Source organism: Cyprinus carpio, chromosome A12 (genome assembly GCF_018340385.1).
Source record: "Cyprinus carpio isolate SPL01 chromosome A12, ASM1834038v1, whole genome shotgun sequence".
NCBI classification, from domain to species: Eukaryota; Metazoa; Chordata; class Actinopteri; order Cypriniformes; family Cyprinidae; genus Cyprinus; species Cyprinus carpio.
This window is the reverse complement of record NC_056583.1, coordinates 19,710,854-19,725,643: the sequence shown is the minus strand read 5'-3', so window position 1 is coordinate 19,725,643 and position 14,790 is coordinate 19,710,854. Positions and strand designations below refer to the sequence as shown.

Sequence of the window (14,790 nt, the reverse complement as noted above, 5' to 3'; positions counted from 1 at the left end):
CAAAGGCAAGACGTTGCCATGCTTGATATTGTATTATTTTTTTAAGTGGTTTTCCGTAATTAGCTTTTTTGATGAATAATGCTCTTGATATGAAAGACGCTGCCTTTGATTTTGAAATCTCTTCCACACCGTGCAGTTTGAAATGGTGTCCGTTTGCAATCAAAAGAAAATAGTTCATCCGAAAGTGAAAGTTTTGTCATTTATTCACCCTCATGTCATTCCGACCACATATTACTTTCATTATTCCTCTGGTATTCCGCCTTAGACCGCCTTTGTTATAATAATACAGGATTGGAATGTCATCAGGGTGAGTGAATGATGACAAAATGTTATTTTTTAGATGTGCTACCCTTTTAAAACATACAAGTTGCGAGTAAAAGTTGCTCTACAAACCTTGTTTCAGGTATTTTTTACATATGATTGAAATAAATTTCCACAGGAAGTTAGGTACTTGTGCATGTTCCTGCAACCAGGACGTTCTGACGGGGGATAGGGGTGTAAATAAGAAGGACTGCTGATTTAACACATGGTGAACGTCCATTCGGATGAGTCAGTTCTGGTCACTGTCATGGCCGATAGCTAGCTGGCACATATCATCCCCAGTCGGACGGCAGCCGCGCCGATGTCTGGCGCTGTGTCAGAGCACGTCTGTCAAACGCTGCCCAACTGAAGCAGATGGTGAAAGACACTAGAAAACACTGGAAAATTCTCTGGCAACACGACAAACGTAAATACTGCAACTGTTTTTTATCCACTGATGTAGGCACTTCTACCAGAAATTAAAGTCAGTTTGTATTTGTAGTGGAGTTATGAGTCAGTATTTAGACAGATGTTTAATGTTTAATGTAACATATGCACTATACAACAGTTTTAACACGTGTGTTTTGTAGTTTGCTCACTCTAACCATTCGTTTTGTGTTTTGTCTATAGATATGGGAAGTTTTGAGGAAGGGGAACGAACCCAAGCCGTATCCCAAGGAGAAGGAGCCGTAATACCGGCGCCTCATATTCGCTGTTTCCCTCAACCACAGGTGACCTGGTTCAGAGACGGCCGCAAAATCCCTCCCAGCAGTCGAATGTAAGTCTGTGAATCTGTTGGGTTTCTTTTTTTCTATCCCGCCTTTATTGTGTCTTTATCTTTTTCGTTCCACAAGCTGTCTGATTGTACATGATTGATTTTGAGGGATCTTTGTAACTATACATCTAGTCTGGAGATACACACACAGGTTTATCGCCTCCAGGTGTTTCTGATTGTGTATGTGAGCTTGTGGAGTTGTTTGTTGTCATATACAGTAAACATTTATTGACTTTCTAGCATGAGTGCTCTCAAAAACCCCAATGAGTTATAAGTCCTGCTGCAGTCTATCTATCTATCTATCTATCTATCTATCTATCTATCTATCTATCTATCTATCTATCTATCTATCTATCTATCTATCTATCTATCTATCTATCTATCTATCTATCTATCTATCTATCTATCTATCTATCTATCTATCGATCTTAGTCATGATTTCTTTGCGTCAGCTGGCATTGCAAAGCCTTTAAATGAAGTATCCAAATATTTCCGTTTCTTCCATTTTTTCGGTCTTCCTCATACTCTGATACACTGCCTTCACAGGGTTCTCCTTCCTGCACTCTTATGCATCTCGCTTGCACATGAACGTCTGTTTCTAGCTCTGAGCCAAGGTTACCTCGTGCAAATGAGTGGAGCAGATAACATTTATTCCAGGAAAATCATTTAATTGAATTTTAATCAGGCCATTGGCACCTCTGTCGCAGTTTCAAAGACTCCGTGAAAAAATGGAAATAAGCGTAACATTGACCGAGACACCCATGGAAGACTGCTAGTCTGTCTGAGAGCGTCCTGCCGCTTCTGAATCCGTCTGCTCTAGATTGGTGAATTCTAATCTCTCGCTCTTTATTTTCTTTAGATTGTACTCATTTTGGTGGCCCTCGTTTGGCTGAAAACTAGCTGTTCGGCCCAAGGGTCATGAAATGGAGAGTTTTCAGAAGCACAAAGCTTTTTCTCTCACCTCTCATCTGCTCTCCGTCTCTTTTCCCTCTAATCATGCAATCACACAGCCCAGAAGAGAGCAGGATAATCAATGCCTGGGAGAGAGCCGCGTTTCTCCATTTTGACTCACAACCCTGCCTCCCTTCAGACACTTCTTGCACACATGAGTACTGCAGTGGATATTAAAATGACATTTTCCAGCACTTTTCTTTTGAGTCGCCTACAGTGCTAATTTGTGTTAACAGTGCTGTTGACATTGTGCCAAATTATGTAAAGTTTATGTTACATAGAAAGTTTGAATTATAGAATAGCATTCTTGTTTTAAGAGAAAAAATGACTCAGTATTTGCCTTTTACATGCTCACATGATTAAATCATGAGGGGGTGAAATATCTTAGACTATTATATTATTACAGTACTTGTGTAGTAGCACTACTGTATATTGAAGGCATTCTGGTTTGTTCTAAACTTCCAGTCTTAAATATTAAACATCTTGGCCTGAACCGAGGGATAGTTCACCCGAAAATGAAAATGTTGTCATCAGAATCAAACTTTTGTTTATTCAAACCTGTATGCATGACTATAAATGTAGTAAATTATTATTTGTAAGCATGCATTTTTTTACTAAACTGTACATGATCTAAAATAATGTTTATTTGGATATTCGATTCACTAAAAATGATTTTGTGCAGCTGATAGCATAGCTTTCATACCTGATTTACTAGAGGAATTCAATGCAAATCAGATAACAGCACAGGCATTGCATAAAAATGTGTGCTTAGTGTAATTTACACACCATAATTCCCCATTTTACAGAGTGCCAGCGTTATTCCATCGGTGCAGTCCAGGCAATGTGCATCTGGATGTATGCCCAATTAAAATGTTTTTCTACATCATTTGATCCTCATTAAGTTATTTACTGCTGCCGTAATCAATAGAATATTAACAAACAAACAATCTCTCTTAAATGAAATTCCACTTATTGCTTTTCATGGAAGGTAATAGTGTAATGTAATTTGCCCCTGACATTTAAGATTTGCCCTACAAAAGAAACACTGTTATCCATATTGCTGTTTTTTTGTCATTCATATAGATGTCTGTGATGCAGAGGTGATTTTAATGAATACATGAGAGCTTAGAACAGTTATAGGAACTCAAAAAAACTCACTCGGAATGCTTCATCTTGTGTGTTTGTGTGTGCACAGCCACTGAAGCCTGACCAACGTGTGCCCATCAACTAAGTTATTATATATTTTTTCTTTCTTTCTTTTTTTTTTTCTCATGTTGGGCAAGAAGAAAATGAACAGATTTTGTTGTAAATTGAGCTGTAGATTGGTAAAGCTTGTCCAGCAGAAGTAGCATTCTTTCTCTCTCCACGCTCCCCTGACTCTAGTTTCCCCTTGATGAGACAATTTCGTGCTGAGATGCTGCAACTGGGACTTTCTCTTCTCCATCCCGGCTCTGCAGCTGCTCCTGTTGGCTGTGCTGCTCTCAGGGAATGATGCCATTGTCACTTCAGACTGTGATCATTTTCTTTATTCTTTTTCTTTTCTATAGTGGTATAGATCTGTATCCTTCCATAATTCTATCTATCTATCATCTGTCTGTCTGTCTGTCTGTCTGTCTGTCATTCTGTTGTTCTTTTGTTCTATATATGGTTCTATCTATCGTTTTATTTATTGTAATATCTATTGTTCTTCCTATCTTTCTAGCGTACTATCTACCGTACTATCTATAGGGCCTTTTGCACCGCAGGAAGCTTTTCATAGTACCAGAACTAATTATAGAACTACCTACTTTTTGGTGTTTTCGCACCACCGGAACTGTGTACGATTTTAGTACCAGACTGCCTTTTTCAAGAACCAAATTAGCTCCTACTCCAGAGCATGGTCTTACCAGCACATCTGGTACTACACCGTGATGTAAGTATACATTGATTGGCCAAACGCATACGAAAACGCCCATAATTTAAAAAGCCGTGTAAACATACTGTAAACATTGTATCAGCTTATTTCGCAAGTATGGAGAACAGCGATAGATGGACGGATGCTGAAGTGCAGGCACTTGTAGCAAATGTACCACTGCCAGTTGTCATTGGAGAATCTTAGTCCTCCTTTCTGTTCTTTCAATCGCTTTGCGTATACATCGACATTCAATGTCCATTATTGTGAAACCCGCGAGACACAACAAAAACACAGGTCCGATCACAGCGTCCTCCACCCTCTTGTTGTTAACGTTGTTCTTCTTTGTTTTCATTGTTGAACGCCACGCACAAATGACGTCGCTGTCGACCGGCTTAAATCACTTCCTAGTACACTGTTGGTGCAAATCCAACCCTTTAAATGGTACTGGGAAATAGTTTGCGCAAAATCGTCCCAGTACTGTACATTTAGTTCTGGAACTAAAGCGGTGCGAAAGGCCCTAATGGTTCTATCATATAGAGTGATACTCAGATTAGGTCCATAAAGGGACACATCTCATGTCTCCGGTACCATCAGTCGGTGTGTCCCATAGCAGTCTTGCATGTCGAAGTCGGCAATCTCCCTTCATTACTTTCCTGCCTACAGGGAGCGAGAGAGCGGCTTGAAAGCAGTCATTTAACTGCAATAGCCATTAGTCTTTCATTATTGAAAAGGAATGCAATTGAAAGGCCCTTTTCCACTGACTGCATTTGATTTGTTGTGTTATTTGGGAGGGCTAATGTTGTGTATAATCAGAACCTCAGATGGTAAACACATTCCAGGAGCTGCACCACTCCTAGCGAGTGTTAAAGGAAAGGAGCTATTCTGTTTTCTATTTAGATTTTGTCCATTGCATTCTGACCTATTCAACTAAAGAATTTGGTTTAGATGAGAGGCCAATAGTCCTCAGCATTTGGATGACTGTTACTCATTCAACACTCTCCTCTTTGAGTTTCTCTTTTCCAGAAAACAATTTCTAACAGGATACCCTTAAATGCATGGTTGTTGAGTGTTTAGGCAGCTCTTGTGACACACTGGCACAAACCAGTCCCTCCATAATGATAGACATTTCCAGGGCAAAGTGTGTATTGGTGATGGGACACAGGTGATGGCCTTTCTACAGCATGCCTACATCCCTCTGAACAAAGAGCTTATATTTATGCAGTTGTTTGATATTGCAAGCCTCATTCAGTGTGATCTGCAATTTATAATCACAGGTGTGAGTTGGTAAAGTGCATTAAGTGTGTTTGCATGCAAATCATTTTCTGATTAAAGTATACATATTTTTTCCCAGCCACTAGACTATTCCTGTAAACACAGTAATCAGCATATGTTGAATAAACTCATTTTTTTTCTATTCTGGGAATATGGGAAGTGCTTGTTAATAATTCATTTTAATAATGTTTCACAGTAAATGAATAAACCGTTTCGACAATAGTGCACAGGAGCACAAAATACAGGTCATGAGAATCATTTATGTGCATTTCTAAAAATAATCAGTTTCCTCCCCCCTCCAAAAATATTTCACAACCCTTAGTCATGCATCTGCTGAAGGTGTGTAAGTAAAAAATAAATTCAACCATCTGCACCTGTAGACGCACTATGGTCAGGTTTGCAAAACACTGTGGAAACTCTTTGGTGTTAAAAACACATAAACAAACCGAATATGACTAAATTCTGATATTATTTGTGCATATAAACATGGTCAGTGAGAAACTGTTTGACTAAATCGTACCATAAATGGATTGTAATATTCATACAATCATTCCAGACCAGATGTATAGAGCCCAAGCAGATTTGATCCAAACTAGCATTGCATCTATTTTTCACTGACATATAAGGCTTCCAGCAGTTTCAGCAGGGATGGTTATGCTAAACTTTTAGGACACATAGTCTGGCTCAGGTTCCTGTTAGTGGGTGGTAAAATTGAGGTTTTATTTGAGGCCTGAATATATTTGACTAGTGTCAGAAAGAATTTCCTTTCAACGGATGCTGATGGCACCAGAGGTGCTACTTCTGTTTTTCTACAGCATAAAACTTAAAATATTGGCTGCAGCAATAGCATTAGCTTTTGTTTGTTAGACAGGTGTTGCTCGCATATGTGAGCACAACGTGTTTTCCGACTGCCAGTTTTCCATTCCTGGGAATTTCCCTGGGAAATTCAAGCATATTCTTTCTGTCAGTTTTATTTGACCACCTGTATTCAGCTTGTGCTGTGTGTGTGCGCTAGATCTGCTTGTGTGTGTCCTGTCATTATTTGTAAGTGTTTCCAGATATATTTACCATGACTTTGTGCATGTGCTATTCGCTCGAGATCCTATTGACTCTAAAGGGACCGTGGCTTGTGCCGTGCATATTTGTATAAGTGTAATAGAGGTCATTGACTGCGGACTCTGCTGCACCCTGGAGAGTGCTGAAAGAGCACTGCACTGACAAATGCCATTCTATTCGCTATTGTGTAAGTATAACTGTTATAGTTGGTCAGCAAACACACACATTCGAACACAGATGCACACAAGCTATGTTTCGAGCTGCCTTGCTCTCTAATCAGCAACATCCTAAATGAAATGAACCTCATAAATGGCGTAATGTTTTCATTACAACAATTGGTTCCTGTAGAATTTGATGTTAGCATGTTGCTAAGCCAAAAGTCCCATAATAAGTGAGGGATCATATAGAATCTTCTGGTCTGAAGAGATTAAAACCTTTTAGTTGTACATTATCCCACATATTACATAATATTTATATTTAATTTATATGGTCATGAGATACTGATTTGGGTAAAAATAATTTTTAAGTTATTTGTATTGTGAGAAAAAAAAAACCAGGGTGCTTCGAGAGATGTGAAACCAGCACAGTTGCCGCCTTGCTTGGACAGTGGACAAATATACAGTTTAGCAGTTATTATGCGAACATATTTGACTGTATAATGCCATAAACTTATGATTATGATTTAACATATATTTATGATTATTATTGTTTCCTACTTTTTGGAACCTTTGCATTGAGAGTGAACCCGTGTTGCCTTGTAATGCTGTCCAGGTTGGCAGCTCATTAAGTTTTTGAACTGTTCTACAGACATGTTTTATGCACACTTGAACTGTATGAATTCTCCCAGAATGCCAATCTTTGGCAGAATGCAGGATTGCAGAAACTGAATGCTGATGAGAAAACACAACTCAACAGTGATACTAATTTCTCAGCTCTGTGATTCAACAAGAAACAGTCACTGATCACTGATTTCATGAAATCTTCCCACAACCACCTGGGAGTACACTCAAATACATGCAGAGAGAGCAAAGGCAGGAAAAGAGTGAGACAAAAATATAAAAAGTAACTATGTTTTGAAATTTTCACACAAATAAATAAGAGCAAAACTTGCTTTACTGATACTTAGGTATTGTGATTGGTTGCTAGGATGTTGCTATGCAGCTTGTAAGGCCTTATGATTTTCAGTGATTTGTTGCTGTGTGGTTGCTAAGGTGTCGTGGCTGATTGCTAGGTGATTACTTATTGCCTATATGATCTGGTATTGTGGAATCGATCGGAAGAGCAAAAGTACATCTTTCCTTAATAAGCCACCTGTATGATTTGACTTATCATTTGTCTTTACCAAAAATATGTTTGTTAAAATCCTCAAAATGTAAATAAGTACCATAAGCTGCATGTTTTTTTATTTTTTTTACTTATTTATTTTATCCTCATTCACTGTATATGCAGGTTTCATTAGGAGTTCCTTGAATAATTTTATTATATTACGCAAGGATTATGGATAAAAATGTCAGAATTCATCATGGACGCCTGGATTACATGTTCTTTGGCGTTTCTAAGTTTATAATTTACCTCTGTCATATGTTGTTACCACATAAAACGGGTTCATAGGCTTCATCTTATTTCATATTCATCTGTGCTTTCAAAAACATGTATATGTGCTATATTTATGAGTACTGTGAGACATGTGCAATAATGTTTATGCATGACCTTTATCATGTGTGCACTGTCAGTCGGGAATTTGGTGTCGTATGCTTGCAGTGTAAATCATATTTTATTGTTTGTGTGTGAATGGGTATAAAAGTATAAGAAAATAACAATGTAAGTGCATATATAAATGTGCTTGTGTGTGTGTGTTCTTCACTGCCTCATTAGCTGCTCGGTTTGCTAGCTGTGTCTTTATTTTCGTTTTATGTGCTCAGGTTTAGGGAATCACCTGAGATTAATTTGCAGTCTTGGGTCACTCGCTGTCCCTCTTCCAATACATAATTCAGCAGCAGTGTGGCTCTCTCCCAGACACCTGCCACACCAGGACCCAGGCAGAGTGAAATATTCACTACAGATCATCACACCACAGCCGTTCGCCCTTATTAACCGGCCCCTTATCCATCTGGAACGATGCATCGTGGGCTGAAAACGGGAGAAATTTGAGACCAAGTGTGTGCATGAGGAGATATTAAAATCAATCATCCGCTCTTATGTCATCCCTCTATGTTGAGCTGTTCTAATCATACAGCAGTCATTAATCATTTTAGGAGGTTGATGTAATATCCTGTGACAGCCGGCTGCACTCGAGCGTAATGTCTTTATCGTGCCGTTGTTAAGGTTTATCTTCAGGCAAAGTGTAGGAATAGGATGATGCTTTTTGCTTTTTAATAAAGCAAACTGTTCTTTTGAAATGGTTAGTTTACAATCACTTAACAATTCAGTAAATGCAATCAGTAATTTCAATATTTTATGTGTTTTATCTTTATTTAAAGTGTTTGGATTGGTGTAATCAGTGCTTAAGGACTAAATTAATTTTAAATATGCAGATACTCATGAATATTTGAATTTGTGTTGTTTTGTTGATGATTTGGTTTGCTAAATGCTGTTCTGCAACACTCTGTGCACACAATATATGTTATTGGTTGTTTTTATTGGCACTTTTTGTTATTTTTGGCCTTGCTGCTTCTTTTATTAATAGGAATGTGTGTAATGAAAGGAAATGATGGGAAAACATAATCCAGACAGTGCAATCTGGACTTGAACTCAGTCACACAAGCACCACAGCTCAATGAGTTTCATGGTTGTTATTGTTAACTAAAACTATCAAAATATTTTTGTTAATTGAAATAGAGCTGAAAAATGAAATAAAAAATAAACTGAAATAAAGTTTATTTTTACTGTCAACACCCTCCCCCCTCCCCCCCTTTTTTGAACATAGACGTGAAAATGCATTATCCGAACTTAAAGGGATAGTTCACCCAAAAATGAAAATTCTGTCATTAATTACTCACCCTTATGTTGTTTCAAACCCGTGAGACCTTTGTTCATCTTTGGAACACAAATTAAGATATTTTTGATGGAATCTGGAGCTGTCTGACCCTGCATAGACAGTAATGCAACTGAAATGTTCCTAAGTCCATAAACGTAGCAAGGAGATCTGTAAAATAATCCATGTGATATCAGTGGTTCATCTGCAATTATACGAAGCTACGAGAATAATTTTTGTGCACAAAAGACAAATAAATAAAAAATTTGTTCAACAATTTATCTCCTCCGCATCACCCTGGTGCCATTTTGGAGAATATCCACTGGACGTATGTTGTTCTGTGTCAGCTGCGTCATGCCGGATCTGTTTCCTGATGTTATTTGATCTGAACGGAAACAGCATATCTCCTTGCTTCTTTCTGGACTTGGGAACATTTCAGTTGCATTGCTGTCTATGCAGGGTCAGACAGCACTCAGATTACATCAAAAATATCTTAATTTGTCTTCTGAAGATTAACAAAGGTCTTATGGGTTTGAAATGACATAATGGTGAGTATGACATTTTTGGGTGAACTAACCCTTTAAATTGTTGTTATTCATGAACGCTTTATAATACAGACCTAAGGCATGAAAAATGTAAAAAGTTTTTACTGTTAAGAAAATCTGCTGTACTAAAATAAATTTATATAAAATAAATGGATTACAAAATCTGTTTAATATGTCTAACTAAATTATGTTCCAAAATTGAAGTTATCAAAAAAAAAAAAGAAGTTTCTGTGAAATTTTGTATAGGCACTATGCCAAAAAAAAAAAAAGAGCCAACAGGTGATATCCAAACTCCAATGATTTTTTTTCCCCATTAATTTATTATTTCTGTCACAATATTAATTCTATCACAAAATAGTCACCAGATGTGGAAGCTTGAGAATCAGACCTTTCCAACGATATATCAAGATTAGAAAAAGTTTTGATTATAAAATATTGTAATATGACACTTGGCATAGCCCACTAGGGGTGGAAGCCCGCTAAAAGGATTTAAAGTACCATTAACAGTAATTCAATCTCTGAGTTAAATTGAAGTATAAAATGAAATAAACAAAAAAATTAATAAAAATAAATTAAAGGCATATACAAAAAAAAAAAATAATAATAATAATTAACAAAAATGACAAAATCACATAACGATTAAAATGTAAAAATGGAAACTTGAAGATATAAAATAAAACCTGATTCAGAATATTAATAAATACTAAAATAGTATAAATAATACTAAAATAACACTGATGTGTTTAATACAATACTTTGGTTTCAACATTGACATTTAAATTAAAATTTATTTACAGTACATTTAAAAGCCAACATAAATTTGAATTAACCTTACTAATTTACTTAGTAATACATAATCATATTGTTTGTTTGTTTTGTCAGTAAATATTTATTTCACTTACAAATGTTGTTTCATCATACAGGGATCTGAACTAGTTCTTTCTGACTTTGCCGCCACTACAATGTGTCTACAACAGATTGATGGAAAGGATAAAAAAAAATAACACACACAGACATTTATTTTTAACCAAAGTAATAGAACTCCAGGTTGAAGCAGATTACTATATGAAGAAGATTTGATGTCTTGTGAAGGGCACTCAGAAGTATACGTAGATAGTGAATTAAAACTTCAGTATCAGCTGTAGTTATAAATATTGCATGCCGTTTGCTAAGGTTTATGTATACAGACACAACAGATTTAGAGGTGTTGTATAAAAATATACTGTACAATCGCAAGCCTATCATCTGGGTTATAGTCTTCGTAAAGCCAAGAGAGAATGAAAGATGAGCGAAAGATCTGTCAGTTTTGCCTCAAAATATGCTGACTATATCAGTAAGCATCTGCAGCCTTGTTGTGCTAGCGGCTCTAGGGCTTCGGCACACATTTGGTATTCTTACAGTGAGACGGACAAATTTCTATTAGCATTCCGCACCCCGGAGGACTTGGGCTGGGGGAACGTGGGTGCCAACTCAAAGACTGTGGGTGTATGAGACGGGTCGAGGGCAGCCACGCAGAACGAACAATTCTTCCTCAATTGTCCAACACATAGTCATAATGAGAAAACATTGATTGTAAACAAAGGAGGCACGGTAATTGGGACTCCATGGGGTAAGTGTCAGGACTCGGCCCAGTGGACAGCAATGGGGCAGTCAGGTGGAGATAGCTGGTTATTCAAATTGAGATGCGTGAATGTACTATTAAAGAGGAATTAGTGTTACATGTGTAGCACAAGTTGTTTTAATTTATTTTCTTGTCCCTTTACAGGTAATGTTAAACAATGAAATTATATATATATATATATATATATATATATATATATATATATATATATATATAATTTCAACTATATTTCAAAGTACTTGAATTTAATAAAGGCTTAATTAAAAGATGGAAAATGCCTATAAAATGGATAATGGTAGTAATATTTTTGTTTTAATGAAAAAAAAAAAAAAAAAATAAATATCTTCCATCATACCAGCTGTTGCATTTTCCTGACACCAGTAGTTTGTGTGATTTTTATGGAGCAAAGTCATTTCATGGAGTTGTTGATCTGGAGGGGAAATGACAGATTGAGAAATTAAGTTTGTTTATTATGTCTAAATGAGTCGTTGCGTCAATGATTGAGAAAAAAATAAAAATAAAAAAAATAAACATTCCAAATCCTGTCGTGTTTTTAAAGACATTTCCCTTTGTGTATATGAATAGGCATAAAGATGGCAGTGAATTAGTACTCCACAGGCTCTGAAACATCCGTGGGGAATATTTCATGTAAATATCAGCTTTTCAAGCGCAGCACTGAGCATTTGGTGTGTAGTTTGTGGTGATATTACTGATGCTGTGTTATGAATCAGTGCTTGTGTGTGATATATGACAGCTGGTGATTTTTGACCATGATTCTGCTTGTTGTTTTCTCACAGAGCCATTACTCTGGACAATACGCTGGTCATCCTGTCCACAGTGGCCCCAGATGCTGGAAGATACTATGTACAAGCCGTGAATGACAAGAATGGCGAAAACAAGACTGGTCAGCCCATAACGCTGTCTGTGGAAAGTAAGTCTGTAGAGATTTGGACTTGGACTTCCTCCTTTAGACTAAAATTAATAATAAGTTTTACAAATGATTATACTGATGCCAACTATTATATTACAGCTAGGGGTGTGCATATATCAAAATTCTGGCCAATAACATTAACCAGTAATAATTTAAATATTATTGCCAATATTGTAAATTAGTAATTAGTAACACCAATTTTGTGCTAATTTGTTAATTTGAATAAATTTGTTTATGTTTTATTTTAAAAATGCTGTGTGTAATTTCTTAATGTGACTCTTAGTATATAGTGTAAGATTAAATATGTATGCATATACTTCTGTTCTTAATCTCCCACATTCATATGCGAAAGAGTGAAATTGAAACAAAGATCTTTAAATCTTGTCTTTCTATTTTAGACAGCATGCTGGTTTATATTATGAACATATAAACCTTAGAAAAACAGGCTATAGACAAATAGATATTTGTCTTCTGTCTGTGACAGTGCTTTGATTCACTCTCACAGCTTCCACAGCGCGAATATTGTTATGGATTGTACTTTGTACGAGTTTCAGTATATCATATTCTCCCGGCAAACCAGGGTATGATATTTTTGAGTCTAGCACAGGAGGAACTAAAGTTTGGTGCAGAGACATCGGGGAGATTAGAGATCGTGGGAGATGTGTGTGTGTGTGTGTGTAGAGGACAGTCCTTCCCAGAAGCTTTAGTTGAATATCAGTGCTTTACAGAGACTGTCTCTGACAGAGCTCCACACACACACACACACACACACACACACACACACACACACACACACACACACACACGCACACATAGCTGCCAGAAGAGCAGGGATATAAGTTCCTCTTCCAAACACAAACCTGTCACACTTGTTGTAACATGTACAGTACATCGGCTGGCACTTCCTACATCTGGACACACTCACACCTGAAGATGACAGATCAGAGTTCTATTAAAAACACTCACTCGATAATGTCCTTTACCTGTGTGTCATAGCACACATCGTTTTTTCATTCTCACATTTCTCTTCTGCTGTAGATGTTGGTGGTCCTGCAGACCCCATCGCTCCCACCATTGTCATCCCGCCGAGGAACACCAGTGTCATCTCTGGCACCTCTGAGATCACCATGGAGTGTGTGGCCAACGCTAGGTGACCAACCTCTGATTCCTTCACAGTTTGAATGAAAGGAAAATGATTTTAATTATGGTGATTACAAGGCGAGCAGTGGATTGAAGACTGTCAAACTTTGTATTCTTTTTCTCACCGCTTTTCCATAATTATTTAATGTGACGTACAGACTCCATTGAAACTTGGTCTTATGTTTTTGGTTTTTATTAACTTTGGTTTTTTTATGAGCATCTCACTATGGACTTCAAAATTAGTGGATGAATGTTTCAGAGTTAAGCTCTATTGACAGAATCCATGGCATGCTGTCAATTACAAAAGACAAAAAAACTGTCTACAGCTTTAAAAATAGTATTTACAAAGAGCTTTAAAGACATATTTACTGGAAAAAGATTCACATTCAAGAAATAAAATACCAACCATTAACATAATTAAATAAAATATGTGTTTTACTTATTTAAAAAAAAAAAAAATACAAATTAAATACATTTTGACTTATGGTTGAAGTCTATAGTTAAAGGTATTTATTTATTTATTATTTTTTTAGTATTTGAATAAATACTTTACATACCCAAAATATATTTCAATATTGGAGATGTATTTTCTTGCCCCTTCAAGTACATTTTCTTGCCACTTCAAGTACAAAGGTTTAAACTAAATGTATTTTTAATTAAACAAAAAGCATTATTACAACAGATTATGTTGATAGAACTTCAGTTGCTTTGTACCTGGAACATTACTTCAAATTTATTTAGTCAGAAAAGCAAAATATTTAAAAGTTCACAATAACCTTCTTTTCTCTTTCTACACCATTTGAATTCTCTATCAGGCCTTTAATAAAGCTGAGCATCAGTTGGAAGAAGGATGGTGTTCCGGTGAGCAGTGGACTGAGTGATTTTAACCGTAGACTGACAGTGTTGAGTCCGGTGGTCAGCGACTCTGGCTTCTACGAGTGTGAAGCTGTCCTCCGTAGCAGCAGTGTTCCCTCTGTCAGCGCTGGAGCGTACCTACATGTGCTTGGTAATACACAGTTACACACCAGTTCTTGTGTAAATAACTTCCTCAAGTGCATTACTAATGCAAGGTCTCTTGCACTAAAAACAGTTATAATTTTGCTTCCTTCTAATTCTTCGTTTCACCGTCTATCTAACTTTTACATGTTGTTTTAGCTAGCTGTAACTAGTCACTATTTATAGTATATGTTTCATTTAGGGCCATTTTTCTATCTCTGTCTCTATGGAAATGTTCTGTTGTCAGAGTAAAACCAAAAAAAAAAACTGAACAGGATGTTCTCAAAAATCCAACAACAGTCCTATTTATTTGAAAATGTTCAGTCTTGCTTCCT

At 36.7% G+C, this 14,790-nt stretch overlaps 1 protein-coding gene across 4 annotated transcripts in view; it reads left to right on the top strand.

Moving 5' to 3' along the window:
• The window catches only part of LOC109096312 (protein sidekick-2-like), a 266,779-nt gene that overhangs the window by 197,488 nt on the left and 54,501 nt on the right, over positions 1 to 14,790 (top strand). For all 4 annotated transcript variants that reach the window (XM_042768024.1, XM_042768022.1, XM_042768023.1 and 1 more), the window contains exons 4-7: positions 931 to 1,078; positions 12,186 to 12,319; positions 13,358 to 13,469; positions 14,275 to 14,465. In XM_042768024.1, the coding sequence (XP_042623958.1) occupies positions 931 to 1,078; positions 12,186 to 12,319; positions 13,358 to 13,469; positions 14,275 to 14,465 (585 nt within the window). The remainder of the gene's footprint in view (positions 1 to 930; positions 1,079 to 12,185; positions 12,320 to 13,357; positions 13,470 to 14,274; positions 14,466 to 14,790) is intronic.